General features: G+C 44.7%; 1 protein-coding gene across 2 annotated transcripts in view; it reads left to right on the top strand.

The window, feature by feature from the left end:
* tenm1 (teneurin transmembrane protein 1) overlaps window positions 1-17,229 on the top strand; it is a 191,642-nt gene that overhangs the window by 5,972 nt on the left and 168,441 nt on the right. For both annotated transcript variants that reach the window (XM_026188289.2, XM_080287598.1), the window contains exons 2-3: window positions 10,539-10,811; window positions 14,456-14,791. In XM_026188289.2, coding sequence (XP_026044074.2) covers window positions 10,595-10,811; window positions 14,456-14,791 — 553 coding nt within the window. In that variant the 5' untranslated portion in view covers window positions 10,539-10,594. The remainder of the gene's footprint in view (window positions 1-10,538; window positions 10,812-14,455; window positions 14,792-17,229) is intronic.

Below are 17,229 nucleotides of genomic sequence, written 5' to 3'. Positions count from 1 at the left end.
GCTTGATGCATCTCTGCTGGAAGCCACATTTTGCACAATGCAATGTACAGTAGGGTACAGTACGGTTGGGTTGGGTGTGTTTTTCAGTGCCTTGCGAGGAGGTGAATTGTTTTCATTGTTCAGGTTTAATTTCAGGGAGGAGACTTGATCCACCGTGAACTCAGGGATGTATTTCAAGCGCGTGCATCATCGCACCAAATTGACTTCTGTCTGTAGAGACACATATTCTTCGCTGATTGCAAGCCAGGATGTCAAGCCAAACTGCACAAAGCAAAGTGATGTGAAAAAAAGGAAGACCAAAAAAAACAAGGCAATATGTACTCCAAGAAAACCAGAGAACGGCAGAGCTGCACAGCCATTTTTCATGCGAACCAGGCTTTGTACATCACGTTTCCGGACGTAACAATCCCGAAATCTGAAATTTTACCAGATGCTCTCGCGTGTCATCCCCACCTTGGTCTCAAAAAGGAATTGTCTGGGGGGAAAAAATCCTTATTTTGTTGTCGTTAATGTGCTCGGATGACACAGTGATTCATTTGACAGGAACCAAAATGAGAAATGCAAATTGGTGAGGAATGTGCCCACTGCAGATTTTGCCTAACAAATTTTGAGGAAGGAGAAAGAAAAAGGACTGCAGTGGAAAATAAGATGCAGGATAAATGAAAAAGCAAGGCGGAGGTTTGAGATATCGAAGGAAAAAGTGCTTCAAATGTCTCTCTGCCACTTCCTAACTGTAAATACATTTTACAGTATGTGTGCTATTGATTTCAAATTTATGTGATTTGTTTATCTGGAAATCTGCAACTCTTCTCTTTCGCTGTTACATCTCACCATGGCCTGTCTGTGCGTCTCACATATATATTATAGCCTTTAGGGCTGAATACACATTTCTAACAATCCTGCATTCATTCTTGGTGAAAGCTCGAAATTTTTATGTCTGTCTCAGAGCATGGTTAAACAGACTGTCTGCCATAACCTTGAGGCGGATTTATATGTTTATATAAATTGAACAGACGTATAGGTGGGATGTATTCAGCCCATCGCTTCTGTCTCGTCAGCTCACAAAAGAGCATTGCGAGAACGTCGGCTTGTTCCCGACTGAGTCCCGTGGTCTTTGAATAGCTGCTTCTCTCTTTGTTGAGAAGTATTTTCCTGTGTGAGGCTGCTGAATGCCATCCGTGGCCTCAGTCTCTGAGCCGCCAGGAGAATCAGAGTGAAAGTGAGGGCTGAGAAGAGATCTGAGGAGCAGCAGGAGCCCTCTGGACTTTTGCATTGGGAGTGCCGCAAAAAAAAGAAAGAAAGAAAGAAAAAGATCTCCTCTTACACGCTCCTTGGTTTTCAGAGGCTGAGAAGCATCAAATTGTAACAGCGCAGACGGAAGATTAGCCCACTTAGCATTCAGAAATCAATCTGCTGGGCTGCTCAACAGCTACTAGTACATCGTTTCAGCTGCTCCTCTGGAGGACTAATGCTCTTTACTCACTCATTTCTCCGTAATCAACAACTTCATGAGTGAGGACGCACAGGAAATACTGTCTAAATCGCAAGTCACCAAATCCAATTTCAGGAATCAATGGCATTGATTTATCAATTAATTTTGCATCCCTAATGCTGCCACTTTGCTTGGCTTTGGGTGTTGGGAGGGTTTTAGCGGTCAAATGCATTATTGAAAGAGGCTTTTTTTCCAAGCAGTGGCTGATGCAGAGAGCTTAGGTTGTCACTCATGATGTAAAGCTTTATTTGCAAAGCGAGTTAGTGCGAACAGCCTTTTAGTCCGCCGAGGAGGACAGTGACATGTATTTATCTTGCGAGAGAGGAGGAATATCAAATGTGTTGAATAAGGCTTTGCCTTGTCAGGAATATTGATTAAGTGGTTTTGGGTGGTGTCTCTTGCTCCGTGTGTGTGCGTATTTGCGGTCAAATCCCCGTGTGCCCCTTCAAGTGGATGTGAATACAGTACATGTGTGCTGTTGCATACTTGCATCATATTTTGTGTTTTCTTGTTTGCTCTCCGGCCTTCTAGGGAATCAGCAGAGGGCTTTAGATCAGAGACGGGCAGGATCGGAGCGTGAATAGAAAGAAGCAGTGGGGGAGACAAAAAAGACTATGGGCTACCTTAGTCGAGATCTGAAAGGAAGAAAAAAGTCATAACTGTAGTCAAGATATAAAAGAAAGCTTTGAAAAGTTAAAGCTTAGCTACTCCCTTGCTCTAGGCCACATTCAGAGAGCATGAATAGTGTAGGACCTTATGGATTTCTCCACACTGCTCAGGCATGAAGCGCTGATATGGGATTTGAGCCATGTCCACTATAAATAGTCAAATGGCCCAGGTTGGTCCTGACAGCTCCTGACAGCTCCTGACAAGGGCCGATCTGCTCCGTGAGCGGACGCACGCAGACTTTATTTCCTGCTTCTTGGTCATGCTCTCATTCTAACACGGGTGGGAATACAACAAGGATTTGCAGGGCTACACGTGTCACCTATACGACTTGCTTTCCACATGCAGCAGATGCATTAACCTTGGGTTATACGGTGTGCGGAATAATGAGGGCGTACGGTGAACCGGAGGCTGAATGGTGAAAGACACTGCGACGACAACACAGGAACAGCAAGCGGGGTTCGCACAATGCTGTCTTTGCTGAGAAGGCCAGTGAAGACTGTTGAGCCTCTGTGGCATGTGGGTGTTCAAGTGTGCTGTTTGTCAGCTAGCGTGAAATGCTATAAGAACTTGTAGGCGCAAGGGCACTGAGTGTGTGTGTGTGTGTCCATCTGTGGATGATTGTCAGTGTGTGTGTGCTTCAAACCCAGGAGCTAATAAAGTCTGTATGCTGAGGTTTATGTGTCCGAGCATGCGTATGTATATATATATTTATATATATTTATATGTGTGTGTGTGTGTGCTTGTGTGCTACAGTATGTGTTCTGCTGGTAAATTCGGCAGCAAGAGATTTCAGGCTTGGTCAGCTATGAAAGCACAACTACGTGACAAGAGTGCTGCTGCCGCCCACAGATAGCTAGCCCTTATCCACTAATTAAAACCCTCTATCACTCCATGTCTCACTTGGCAATCTCTCTATCCTTCAATGCTCCCCATTTTCATAGTGAAATCTCTCCATCTCTTATTATCTATCCATCACTCCCCTTATCCTTGTTCGCCGTTCATCCCTCCCTCCCTCCTCTCAGCAGGAGCCGAGGGCTCCCAGTGGGTGGTGCACTCTTTTGTTGTGTTGTGGGTGGTTTAGGTATAACAGGGTCCTGTGGGTCCTTCAGGGCCGCTCGTCATCGTCGTCCCTGTCATATGCCTGAGGAACCGTGGTGGTGCTAACGAATGGAGAAGATAGCTTTTTAAGCCCTATCCCCCCCACACGCACACACATCCTCCTCCCATCTCTCCATGCAAACAGCCACAAACACACACAGGAGGTGCACACACACACACACAGACACATACACCCTCGCTTTAGGAGAAGCGCTCTCTCTCTCTGACAGCTCACTGTTTACTCCCGTAGGACCTGTAGCCTGGATCTGCATTTGCAGCTACAGACTGTGCCTCAATTGCTTCTGATGATTAAGCCATTGTAATGGTAGACAAAATGAAAACCTGCAAACAGCGACAGGATTGTCATAACTTCACTTTGGAGCATCTGGGGCGATAAGTCTATGCTGTGGCATGAATATATTTTCTCAAGGTTCCTCATCGTCATTCCTGCGACTCGCCGGGCCTGTTTAGCGAGCAGAATTAGCTTGTCTCTGTGCAAACAAGCTTCAAGGAAACGTATAAAGGCGAGAGCTAACAAAGAAACTAGCTTCCTACTCACATGGGGTCTCCGGCCTGTTATGAAAATAAGAGCCTTCTCTGCATGTAATCCTGGAACGATACTGTATCAATAATCTGAGGACTAATATGGTTGGATGCCACTCTGCTCTCCCCGTCCTCCTTGTTTATTTACCAGTTTGAAACTCAATTTCACTGCCTCTGCCTGGCCCCAATCCTCTCTCTGCCTCATTCTCTTTTTCCATTTTGCATGCTCTCTCTTCTTTTTGCTTCATGACTTCAGCACATTCATTTGAGATTGGGAAGCGAAAATCGGTTTTGACTTGTCCTCATGGTCCTTGCCTTTTCACATGACAATCTCGACCGTGCTGTTTGTGTTATCGTCGCTGCTGTTGGACATCTGAGGGACCCCGCCCCTCCAGAGGAGACTCGGAGCGTAAATCCTTTTTAAAAGCAAGTTGTGTATGTGAGCCTCGATCACTTCTCTAAGCAGATTTTGTCCATGGCTGCACTGTTTGAATAAATAGATAGATAGGACGGAGGATCAAGTGGGTGAAGGGTCCCATTAGATATTATTGCATTTGTGTAGCCATGGATTATCACTCCCGTGTCACTGTGTGTGTGTGTGTGTGTGTGTGTGTGTGTGTGTGTGTGTGTGTGTGTGTGTGTGTGTGTGTGTGTGTGTGTGTGTGTGTGTGTGTAAGAGGGATTGATAAGAAATAGAAAAAATGGCTAGTGGCAGTGGATAAGCACTGGAAGGGGATAACAAAGCAACATGATGCTTGTGTTGTACTCAGTGTTGTCACTTTGTATTAGTTTGGTAAATAAGGAGGATGTAGTCCCCACATACTGAATCAACACTGATGCTACCTATGAATTCTGATTTGTACCATGCTGCTCAAATAAAAATGATAGATGCACTTTGAAAATGTCAAATTTCAATGGGAAAAAGTCGTGCTGGATATCTATACTGATATGGATGAGTAATGTGTTAGGAAATAAAGGATGACACGTTGTTTGATGGAAATGAAAATTATCCACCTACAGAGGGCTGAATTCAGAGAAACCCCCAAAATCAAAGTGAAAGGCTAGTCCATTTTCTTGAAATTTCATTGTAACAACTCAAAATGGTCCTCGGCAGTTTGTATGGCTCTCACATGCATCCTTGATAATGTGAGAACTCCTAATGAAATGATGGATATTGTCCTGGGGGATCTCCTCCCAGATCTGGACCAGAGCCTCACTGAGCTTCTGGACAGTTTGAAGTGCAACCTGGCAGCATCCGTGGACCAAAACAAAATTTCCCAGAAGGGTTCTACTGGATTTGCTCAGGCGAGCATGGGGGCTAGATCATTTTGATCATTTCCTTCATCCTTCAGGAATTGCCTCCAGACTCTCACCACATGAGGCAGAACACTGTCATCCACCAGGGCGAACCCAGGACCCATTGGACTGACGTAGGGTGTGATAATGAGTCCAAGCATTTCATCATGATACTTAATGGCACTCATGATGTCATTGACTAGCCTGTAGAGGTCTGCGTGTCCCACCATGGATATGCCTCTCCAGACCTTCACCGACCACCAAACCAGTTATCCCGAACGATGTTACAGGCAGTATAAAATTCTCCAAGGCTTCTCCAGACCCTTTCATATCTGTCACATGTCCTCAGGGTGAACCTGTTCTCATCTGTGGTGCCAGTGGTGGACCTGCCAATTTTGGTATTCTATGGCTAATGCCAGTCAGGCTCCACAGCACTAGAGAGTGAGCACAGGGCCCACAAGAGGACGAGTTCCTCAAGCCACTCTCATGAAGTCTGTGTCAGATTGCCTGGTCAGAGACACCAGTGATCTGCTGGAGGTCATTTTGTAGTCGGCAGCGCTCATCCTACTCCTCGTTGCACAAAGGAGCAGATACCAGTCCTGCTGATGGGTAAAGGACCCTCTACGGCCCAGTCCAGCTCTCCTATAGTAACTGTCTGTTTCCTGGAATCTCCTCCAGACTCATGAGACTGTGCCACCCTGGAGGAATTGGACTATCTTTGCAACCTTTATATGGTCCAGATATCACCTCATGTTACTAGTAGTGACACTGACACTAACACTATCAAAACTAGTGAAAAAACCGAAAAGATTAGGATAAAAAAAAAAGTCAGTGTCCTCCACCTGTAAAACCATTCCTGTTTAGCTGGTTGTTTCCTTGTCGCTCCTTTAGTCCACCTGTTGTTAAATTCATTGACACCAAAGCAGCTGAAACTGATTAACAACCCTCTCTGCTACTTAACTGATCAATGTCCCAGAAGTTTAATCAACTTGATGCTCTACTCTGATTAAAAGGTGTTCTTTACATTTTTAAGCAGTATATTTTGCTGTACAATCAAGTAGACTGTATAAAACAGGGGTCGGCAACCTGCGGCTCCTTTTAGTGCGGCTCCGCGTGGTTTGGGAAAATAAATTATTATTTTTAAGTAATTAGCTGAAGTGTATTTTATTTATGTTAGTTCTTTTTTAACTTGTAGTTCTAAATTGGAAGATTATTGTGATATTGGAATATAAAAATAAAATTATATTCTATAATTTTCTTAATCGCTCAAAATAAGCGTCACACTTGCCGTGCATTTATTGAGACTTTCAACCCCAGGTAAGACAATTCTGGATCTTCGGATCCACATCATGTCAGCAGCTCCACTGTGAACTATGTTAAAAACAAACACCGCTCACGCCTCACAGACGACAGCTTACAGTCCTGCGTAAAGATGAAAGTGACTTCGTACAGCCCTGATTTGCAGACGCTGTGCGCAGAGGTTCAGGAGCAGAAGTCCCATTGTAAACATATCACGGCAGGCCCGACGATGTTTGCATGAACATGCTTTTCAGCATCTCTCTATTGACCACTTTTCACACACGGTTGCTGTACGCATACAGCCGGTGTTAAAGCTCACAGCCCGACACATACCAACACAACAGCATAGAGACCACAGACGTTAAGGCGGCGAGGCGCGATTGCGGGTGCCGCTCAGGTGCGTCCGCCTCCCCTGCAGCGGCTCTGCAGACCACGCCCCGCCACACACATTAGGTAAAATACATATTTAGGCAGAATATTGCAAATATCTATTTTTCATTTTTCAGCAGCATAGTGCTTTTTCCCCCCAATTATTTTGGGGTCAATGCTCCAAAAGCCCAAAGGCGATATAAGGCTGGCGGCTCTCAACAGGTTTTGTTTGCTACATGGATCATTTTAGTTCAGCTGGGTGTCTTTCCTTTTGTTATATTTCTTTAAGAGTTCAAAATGTGTTAATTACATAAATAAAATGTAATTTTCTCTGTAGCACTTCATGGATTTAAGCAACACACCTTAGTTGTTCACACAAAGCATAAAGGTGAAAAAAAAACCAATATATACAGTGTTATCTTCATTTTAGATGTCAAAAAGTATTTGCGGCTCCCAGTGTTTTCTTTTGCGTGGAAATCGCGTCCAAATGGCTCTTTGGGTGTTAAAGGTTGCTGACCCCTTGTATAAAAGATGGTAGTAGTCAACAACATACCTAACGTGAAGTCTCCAACATAGCTGGTGCAATCTTGATTGACCATAATTATACAAATTATACCATCAGTGCTAAGTAAAACACAAATAAAATACTTGTACCTATCAAAACTGGAACACAAAGTTTATGGATGAGCTGTACCACACGAAGCATCCAGATGTCTGTCAAAGAGGCCACGCCCCTAACTTTAAAACCTAATAAAAAAAAAAGAAAGCATAATCCTTGATAGCTGCAGAGATGCAAAACAAATTATCGATGGGAACAAAAAAATACGATTTTTGTTCCAGACTGTAATCCCAATAATTTCCTCTTTAAGGTTCAGCATTTTTAACATTGAAGACTACGGAGATTGACTCACTTTTGGAGCCTGCTTCAAGTGAACTGTGAATTTTGGCATCTCTACTTTGGCTTCCTTTTTCAGCCTCCAGGGTTGCTGTTTGTGAAATAAAGACAGTGATTGTGGCTGCTTTTGACACACTGAAAAAGCTCAGTGTTCATTTCAAACAGATAGTGATAATGTACCTCCAGGGTCAAGGCCTATAATCTCCTTACCGATGAAAACATTAACAACCATGAAGAATGCAAAAATGAGATATTTCTGGCTGCCAGAACAGCTAAAACTAAATTCAAAGTTATACTAAATACATAGCTCCTCCTCCTAAGATGCAGGCTGCTTGATCACCTTAGCAACAGCCCATATGTTTCCCATATTGTTTGTGTCTATCTAACAAGTGAGAATAGATTTTCTATTTCTATTTTATCACTGCTTTCCATTCATAGCAGAAACACGTTTATTATGCTATTCACCGAATAATAAGAGATTCAGTGCATAAAAATATTCACCCATAATCGATTTGTGACACATATCTTATAGCTTATACGTTTTTTTACAGTCTCCCAGTCAGTCTGTCTTTGCATTTGCAATCAGACTATGATCATTTTTAGTAACTGGCAGTATGGTGATACAATGAAGCACTTAGCTTAACAAATGCACCGTGTAGTCCCGTGTTCTACAAGTGTATAAATAAATGATGAGAGATGATACAAACCTTGTAAGGATGGTCTGAAAGAATCCTATATTAAAAATTTACTCTAGCACGGAGCTAATTATAACAACATCTTTGGACCTTTTCAGAGCAATTGTGCTTTTTCTCTTGGAAGAGTTGCCAGTAGCTGAGCCAATGTGCCCACTCTGCCCCAAGGTGGTTATTCCTCAGCTGTGAATCTCGCCTGGTGTTGAGCTCAGGTGGCACATGCTGACTTGTCCTAGAGAACGCCCCTGTGTCTTGTTTGAAGCAAGCTTGGCTCTAGGAAACAATCTCCAGGTTTCAACATCAAAACCGAGAATCAACCCCCCTAATGGGCACCCTACTGTGGGCTAGAATTAGCAGGAATAACCCCCGCCAGCAGGCTTACTTCTCTAAACGCAGGAGCCTCGAAGGACGAGGTGGAGGGCGGAGAGCGTGCGAGGCAGGGGAAGAGCGGGGAGGAGGGAAAGCAGAGGTGGACCGGTACAAGAAAGAGGGAATTATACATGTCACATACAAGCGCAACTACATTTATTAAGAGCAATGTTCACTACACCATCTGTGCGAGTTCAAACGCGCGGCGGAGGAACAAGATGATGCCCCTTTGTGCCGCGTTGCAGTCTTTCATTTTTCTGTGTAAATGTAAGACAGACATAAAACGGGACAGAGAGCCTCTGTAGAGACAGACAGCAGTCAGTGCCTGAAGCAAGCTCAGAGCTCACAGGGTAATGTATACTCGCTCCTCACCGTACCAGAGAGAAGGTGACACCAGTCAATCCCGTTCTGACAGGGCAGCTGAGATAATAGCGGGCTTTGATTCCTTGCAATAACTTCTGCCAATCAAAACCAAAGGCATCATGATTGCAGAGAGAACCACAAGCATGCGTGCGAGTGAATCCGGAGAAGCTTACTGTACGCTACTGTACGGACTGAGAAGTGAGATAATTGCACAGAAAATGCTCTTGTGCACTTTAAAAGGCCCTGTTGTGCTTAAAGGGGGAAAGATGGATGCAAGCAAAGGCTAGTGGTGAGCTTTTAGGGTGGGGGTGTGTGCAAGATGAATGCGCGAGTCAGAGGTCAGTGGGTGGTCTGCATGTGTGTGTGTGTGCATGCATGGAGGGGATGAGGAGGGTGAGTGCAAGGCCAGGCTAGGGAGGCTTTCAGGTGGAATAAAAGCGTTACTGCAGTGGTAGAAAGGTCAGCTGTAAACTTGTATCAGGCGGGTGGTGATCACCCTATGCCGCAGATCTCTGAGGTATTGAGCAGGCACGCTCTAATGGCTTTGATATATGGACTACAGGACTCCCTGAAGAGGTCAATACCATAGCACTTTGTCTCTATGAGCAATGACCCTCTCAAGCTCCATTTAGAAGCTTTATAACTGCAGGAAATAGGCTGGAAAGGCCTCGAGCAGGGCACGATGAAAGAGAACTAATATGAATGAAGTATTTTCTAATCACGTCTTCTGTGCTCTAATCGTCGTCCCAATCAATCATTAGTTTGGCGGTATAAGTATATAGCGATGGACGTTATCGGAAGCAGATTTTGATGTGGTTGAAAGAAGAACAAGAGAATCGGAGCTGAATAGAGCCAAAAGAGCTGATTTATCATTACTCCATTCGGGAGGGCAATGACACTGTAAAGACTGGCTTCTAATAGCATTTCATCATTACTTCAGAATCTGGTGAGTCACAGCGTTTAATGAGAGTGAGAGACACGGCTCTCAGCGACAAATTTGTAGATTTATTCGTAGCTTGTCAATGCTCGTCTGTAAAAGAGAGATAAAGCTTAAAGTAGCGAGAGGAAAAATAGAAACCGCAACTGACAGAACACTAAGCTTTGCTTTATTTGGGCCAATTTTTTTTCAAACACGTGCGGACATAATGGCTACCATCGCGGTCCCTTCTGAGCGTATTGATTTGGAGCAACCTTTGGTGTGAAATATGAAAGAAGCCAAATGCTGTTTATGAATGTCTGCTGTAATTGGAATGAGCAGATGTTGCAATACTGTTCCACTGTGTTCAATAATAGACTTTTGCGCTATTTTTCTCCTCTGCCCCTGTCCGTTTTATCCCCTGTTTCCTTTCATTTTCCACTGCTGGCCCATTCTTCTTTCTCCCTGCTGCCCTTTTCCCTTCCTCGCTGTTTCTACCCCATTGCCCTGCGTCTCACCCGCCTCGTTTTCTTCCAGACTCTGTGCTCTGTGCTGTGGCTGTGCTGAGTGACTAAAGTGGAGCCCTGCGAGCCATGGAGGAGATGGACAGCAAACCCTACCAGCCGTTGTCTAAGGGGCGCCATGAAATGGAGATGTCCTACACCAGCTCATCCGATGAGAGTGAGGATGGGCGCACCCATCACCGCTCCTACACATCACGCGAGACCCTGCCTGACTACACACACGAGCTTCGCCTCACCCTCGGTTCACATCGGGAAAGGCAGAGCAACTACAGCCAACCCCAACAAGGTACAAGGTCACGCTTATCATGCTATCAGGGCATGCTTAGGCTGGATATAGTTACCTTGAAATATACGTCCGCGGTTGCAAAGATACTGTATGTGTACTCAAATGGATACTGGCACCAAAAGATAGGCAGACACACACACACACACACACACACACACACACACACACACACACACACACAGAGGTCTTTAAAAAGACCTCTGTGAATTACCTATTACAGTCCACAATGAGCCAGAAGGACAGTCGGAGGCAGCCAATTACCTCTTCTCCACGGAGGTGATATTTCTCTCCCACAGCTAAACTAGGTCAACCCCAAACCTCTCTGGCCTCACCTGGGGTGGAACACCACCCTTCATTACACACACACACAGATACTGTCACGGGCAGACAGAGGCACGCATACATGCACACACGCTTGCATATACGCGCGTGCACACACCCCGACATGTACACACACCCCGACACGTACACACACCCCGACACGTACACACCGAAAAATGTCTTCCCTGTTGGTGACAGGAGGAGAAATGGGCCAGCATGCGCTGTGATGGATGGCCTTTATGCAGGTCATGTGTGGTGTTAAAAGAGAAGCAGCACCTCATCGGGAGCACGCCACTGTGCAGGGTTCATGGTGATCAATAGATACTCTTTCCACTATCTCAACCTTGTGCTCCTCTGCAAGACCTACCCACCATGCTAACAAGCGACATTAGCCATTCATAACGGTTACAACTCCTGACAAGCGGCCCGCTCCAGGGATTTCATGGTTTGAATGCCACCTGCTATGGATTTTGTCGTCCTGTTTGCCCATACGGCAACCTGTCAATGGCCATTAGTCATAATGATGCTGCCTCGATATATTCCACGACACTGCGGTGTCAAAAGAGCACTTGCCTTTTTCAGCAGTTACTCGCCTTTCTGTTTCCATAACAAACAACATCCCCTGCCATCAGTGTCATATGGTAAGGTGCACGAGACCCCCCCAAAGCAGCCTTTCAAATGTCAATGGCAGCCGGTTCTGCAAAGCACATCTGTTCATCTTTGGGCCACAGAGTTATATATAGTATACCCTACCAAAGTAACCAACTGTTAAGGGGGGACATTGCCTCCAGTGACATTTTTAATGGATTATGGTGTTCGTGACAAAGATCAGCCAATTCGTTTCTCATTTAATTCCCCACCCATGTTCTTCATATTTTCCTTCATCTTTTAAGCCTCCCCATCTTGCCCTCTCCTCCCGTTCCTTCCGGTTCCTATCCTTCCTTTTCTTTTTCCCACGTGTTTCACTATCCACTAATATTACAAATTCCTCTCTCTTTCCATTTAATCCCACATCACCTCCTTTCTGTGCTGCACCTGTCTGTGCTAAGCCTGTTTACTTTGGACAGATACTGTTGATAGATGGCCAGATAGACAGCCAGGTCCCCAGCGACGTGACCATTTTACAGAGCTGAAAACGAATGACCAAAATAATTACATTTTTTTCCTCTACTAATGGATGCTAATTAATTCGTGCTTTTTCAGCATGCTGTTTAGAAAGCCAGAAATGCATCACAGTTTAAATATTTGAATTAAGTAAGAATCTGATTATTTATGAACCTTTTTCCAACTAATTCATTTCACATTCTTGCAAAATACCTTCTGATGACACCAAATAGACAAAACCAGAAGTTCTCTGTAAACTGCTCTGTACATAAACATACAAGGCTCCTGCCAACTCTTATACTAAAAAGAGCAAAAAAATAAACAAATAAATAAAAGCGCTGCGCATGATCCCAGCCGATCACACAGAGGGGCAGTGTACGTGCCCCGAGTTCATTAGGTTTACAAACATTATTGCTAAGTGTGCACAATAACAATTAAAAGTGTCTCAGACGGGTTCTCGGAGTTTCTCTCCTTTTAGAGAGACTTCAGTTAGTTAATCAAACCTAATCTGTAATTAAGAATAGATTTTAAAAAGCAAGTGGCCGTTTAGAATCCTCAATTAACCTAACCCCAATAAATGCACGTCTTTGGACTGTGGGAGGAAGCCAGAGAACCTGGAGAGAACCCACGCAAACACGGGGAGAACATGCAAAGTCCACACAGAAATACTCCGGCCACACGGCGGAGTCAAACTCAGGACCTTCTTTCTGTGAGGCAACAGTGCTACAGTCCCAACGTGGACTCTATATATGACCCCAAGTTTAATTACATATTTGATTGAAAGAGTTAGAAATACTTTTATAAATGTGCAAGCTCTTAACTCAAACAGAGAAAGAAACACAAAGCTAAAATTTGGGATCCAATTCAGGGATTTTGTACATTATATTCAGCCTACTTTCTTGTGATTGTTTTACCCAAACTGCTTGGCAAATAATGATTTTTGCTCATGACAGGTACTTATGAGATTGGAAGAAAGCACAGTAATATAAAACAGTCACATAAATAGTCCGGAGGCCTGAGCGGGTGACTGTAATGGCAGGAAATGGGAAGTTCTTCAAAGAAAAATATTGTCGCTCTAATCACTTCCACCCCCGGCCTCTTGTTTTATCATAAATACGTTTCAAAACAAAGCGGTTAGACAACTTTTCAGTTTGCAGTCAATCCGTGTTTGTTGCTACTGGGAAATGGCCAATTTGCTTCCAAATTGCCCTCTTGCAGCCAATTTGAACTAAACAGTAGTGTGGAGTGGTGACCAATCTTTGGCTGCTTTAATTCCAGCAGAACAGTATGTGAGCCAGACTTGGTCTTGACCCCATCAAACAGGCACAGCAGGACACATCGCTGGTCAATGAAGTGGTCAACAGGACTGCGGCTTTTATTGAAACGCTGCGGTTCATGTTCAGAGGACCTGACCTAACACGCGTATTAGCTGCGCTAAGTGAGAAGGAAGGGAAGTGTTTCTTTCCTCTGTTCTCAGAGGGGCCTGTGGTACCAGGCTGCTATCTATATGGATTTCAATTGATGCCCTCATTTCTTCACAATTACATCAGTTCCTTCACTTCCACTTATACATTCTAAACAGAAAACTCATGTGGTGAGAAAGAAAATTTACTCAACTGCCTCTACAGGAAAAAAAAAAGTAGCACTCAATTGAATTGAATTGAATTGAAGTGTAACCAGAGGACTAACACAGTATATCTGATGTTCTCAGATAACAGGTTGATGCTCGGGATTGGAGGGCGTTCTAATACCTGAAAGCATATGAGGCTCAATTTTTCCCTCAGTCTGAGTCAATATTAATAAGGTTTGATCTTTATCTGATCTCTTCACCCCACCAAGGAGAATATAGATGAGATCAGTGCTCTGTTTGAGCAGCAGTTCAATACATCTCGAGCTCAATAACACACATCGGGCAGCCCGAACAGGATATAGCCTCACTGCAAATGGTTAAGAAAAATTGAGGCTGGCATTTTGATTTGGACCTCTGCTAAAAAAGAAGAAGAAAAAAAAAACTTTTAATAAATGCTTGCTCAAATAACAGCCTGCCTGTTGGAATAATTTGGGAGGTGTTCGCTGTTTGGCTTGTAAATGCCTGTCTTTAGCAAACACCTGGTCAGCTTAGTCGCTGAAGCAAATAAAAAACACACGCCAGTATTAGAGGCTTTGCAGTTCTTTGGCTGTGCGTGCTCATTTTGCATGTCTCCCCTCCCTCCCTCTAGATTTAGACTTCTGTAAGGCCGGGCAGTTGAGGAGCCCAGACTTTCACATCCACCAACAGCAGCAGCAGCAGCAGCAGCATCAGCAGCATCAGGAGGAGGAAGAGGAAGTGTTGTGCTCTGGACCGACCGGGCACGTCCACAGCCACGGCTACTCCCTCGGTGTGGGTTCGGACGTGGACACGGAGCCGGAGGTGGACCCGTCTCCCGCTCACGGCCTGCAGCACATGTGGATGCGCGGCCTCAAGTCTGAGCAGAGCTCCTGCCTCACGAGCCGCGCCAACTCCGCCCTCTCTCTAACTGACACCGAGCACGACAGGAAGTCTGAGCCTGACAATGGTGAGTGGGGAAAAAACCCTCTCTTCTTACTCGTTAATGGGATTGTCCATCAGCAGTGGAGATCGGCTTGGCAGATAATTTAGTAGCACACCTTTGATGATTTTCTTTTCTACAAGCAAGGAGAATGCAGCATGTGGTGAAGTGAGATGGTGTTTCACATCCTACACTTATAGCCTCATTATAGAAAAGAGACGCAAAATAAACGCAAAAAGAAAAACAACACCTAACATTCTTCTTTTTTTTGAGATTTAAGTTACACCCCTGGTCCATTGCGTGATTGAAACTCTCAGTATTCGAACTAAAGCTAATGCTTAAGTTCCTCTTTCTTTGAAGGCTATTTGATGTGACTAAATAGAGTAAATGTACTATTGGTTATTTAGTCTCTGAAGTGAGCTCTTATTGAAGGTGAAGCTGAGGTTGACTCTGAGCTCAAGGAAAGTCCAATGATGAACATCCACAGAATATGAGTTGGAAAAAGGATTGGAGATTTTGGATTAAAGGAATTGTAGCGGTCCCATGTCTACAGTGCCTGAATGGCTGCCTGAGGGCATCTGACAACCGCCTCTGTGGGAAGACTCTAGCCTAGAAGGAAGGAGAAGTTGAGAGGCAGGCGAGGTGGGGAGGGGGTGAAGATATTGGGCCAACTAGAGAAGAGCCTGGGATGGTGCCAGCTATCTGTCTTGCGCTGCTGGGCTTGGCTGGGCTCCCTGCAGATGGAGAGTTAGTTAGAGGTGCACGCAAACAAAGACAGAGCTCTCCAACCCGTCCCCAAGGGCACTGTCTGTTTATGTGCCGCAAAAAAGGTGGAACGTATTCAGTGGCTGAGAAAAGGAAGGGTGATGGAGAAAAAGAGAGAGGGGAGAAGGAGAAGGGGCAAGCAAAAAATGCAAATGAGAGAATAGAAATGGTAATGTAATGGTATAATTAGAATGAGAATAAAAGGGAATGAGTGGTTGAGGGTAAAACAGGTGAAGGAGACGCTAGTTTCAAGTGAGTGCTAGACAAAGATGGTGAAAGACTGGGAAGACAGAGGAGAGAGCGAAAAAGGAGCTAGAAAGGTTTTGGGATGCTTGGGAATAGCTGGTGCACTGGACAGGAAGTCAGCGTCACTGAAAATGAGGGTGAGAGAGAGTGGGAATGCTTGCAGCAGTACACAGTAACCAATTTGTGATGGCTGCGTGCATATGGTCCAAAGATATTACCATTTCAGATGAGGGACTCTGTCTTTATCCGGGGTCAGAATTAAAACTGCAAAAAAAAAGAAAAGAAAAAAAGGTGGAGGCAGCTTTGAATGAAGCAGACAGCAGGGAATAAGGATGGATGAAGTCACAGACGTAAGAGGGGAGGATTAAAATGTTCAAAGTGTTGGGCTTTGCTGCTACAGTGCACCAGGAAAGCCGGTTTATGTGTGGATTTCATGTGTCACATGATGATGTAATGCATGTCCTGTGTTTCTCTCTCCAAACTTTTCTCAAGAACACGCTCTCCCCCCTTTTCACTCACACCTATGCTCCTCTGCTGCGTCCGTATCCTTTTTACTCTGCAACCTTATTCCCTCTCCACCACCGGCAGCAGCCCATTTATTCTTATCCTCTTCCTGTCCATCTCTCTCTGAGACATGGCCAGGTGTGTCCATGCGTGGCATCCTCTAATAGGAAATGTATTATGGATGTCACATTTCTCTCCATCAGCACAACAAAGTCTCACACGCCCCTCTGTTCCCGGGCGATAATGAAAGTTAGAGGCACTCGCAAAAAGATGTTGGCGTGAAGGGGCTGAAATCTAAAAGCTAACGTCCCTGCCAAAATGAAAGTGCATTTTAAGTTGGCCCGACCTTGCACTCCCTTTGTCTTCAGAGCTCACCCCCCCCAAACCTATTAATGATGTCAGCTTCAAACTGGCAGGAATCCTTTTGTTCCTGGTCTGATTGAAGCTGACAAGTCAATTTAGTCCCCGTGTGTGTGTGTGTGTGTGTGTGTGTGTGTAGGTGTGAGAAAATAGAGAGAGGGCTCGACAGATTAAGAAAGAGTAAAAGAAAAGGAGATTCAGCTTGTGTGTGAAGCCACATTTGTACAGATGTCTGTCTTTATTCTCTTTCATGTTTGCGTGTGTGTGTGGGAGGCTGTGTGGTGGGGTGTGTGTGTCCAACTGTGACACCTCCCTTGAGGAAGGCTGCAGGCATTTTCGAGCGCCAGTCAGACCTGCTGACAAACTCAGGAAAGCATCAACACCCCGAATTGACGACAGTTCATCGCAAGAACAGAGGAGATTGGCAGTAGAAAGAAAGTGTAGTTCAGCTGGAGTTCACTACTGGGAGATGCACACACACGTACACCACTTACAATACATGGACAAAAGTATGTGGACAACCAGGTGTCAGTCTAAAATTATGGGCTGCAGTATACTTTTATCTGGGAAAGCATTACATAAGACTTGGA

Source organism: Astatotilapia calliptera, chromosome 2 (assembly GCF_964374335.1).
Source record: "Astatotilapia calliptera chromosome 2, fAstCal68.1, whole genome shotgun sequence".
Classification (NCBI taxonomy): Eukaryota; Metazoa; Chordata; class Actinopteri; order Cichliformes; family Cichlidae; genus Astatotilapia; species Astatotilapia calliptera.
This window is presented reverse-complemented; position numbering and strand designations above follow the sequence as displayed.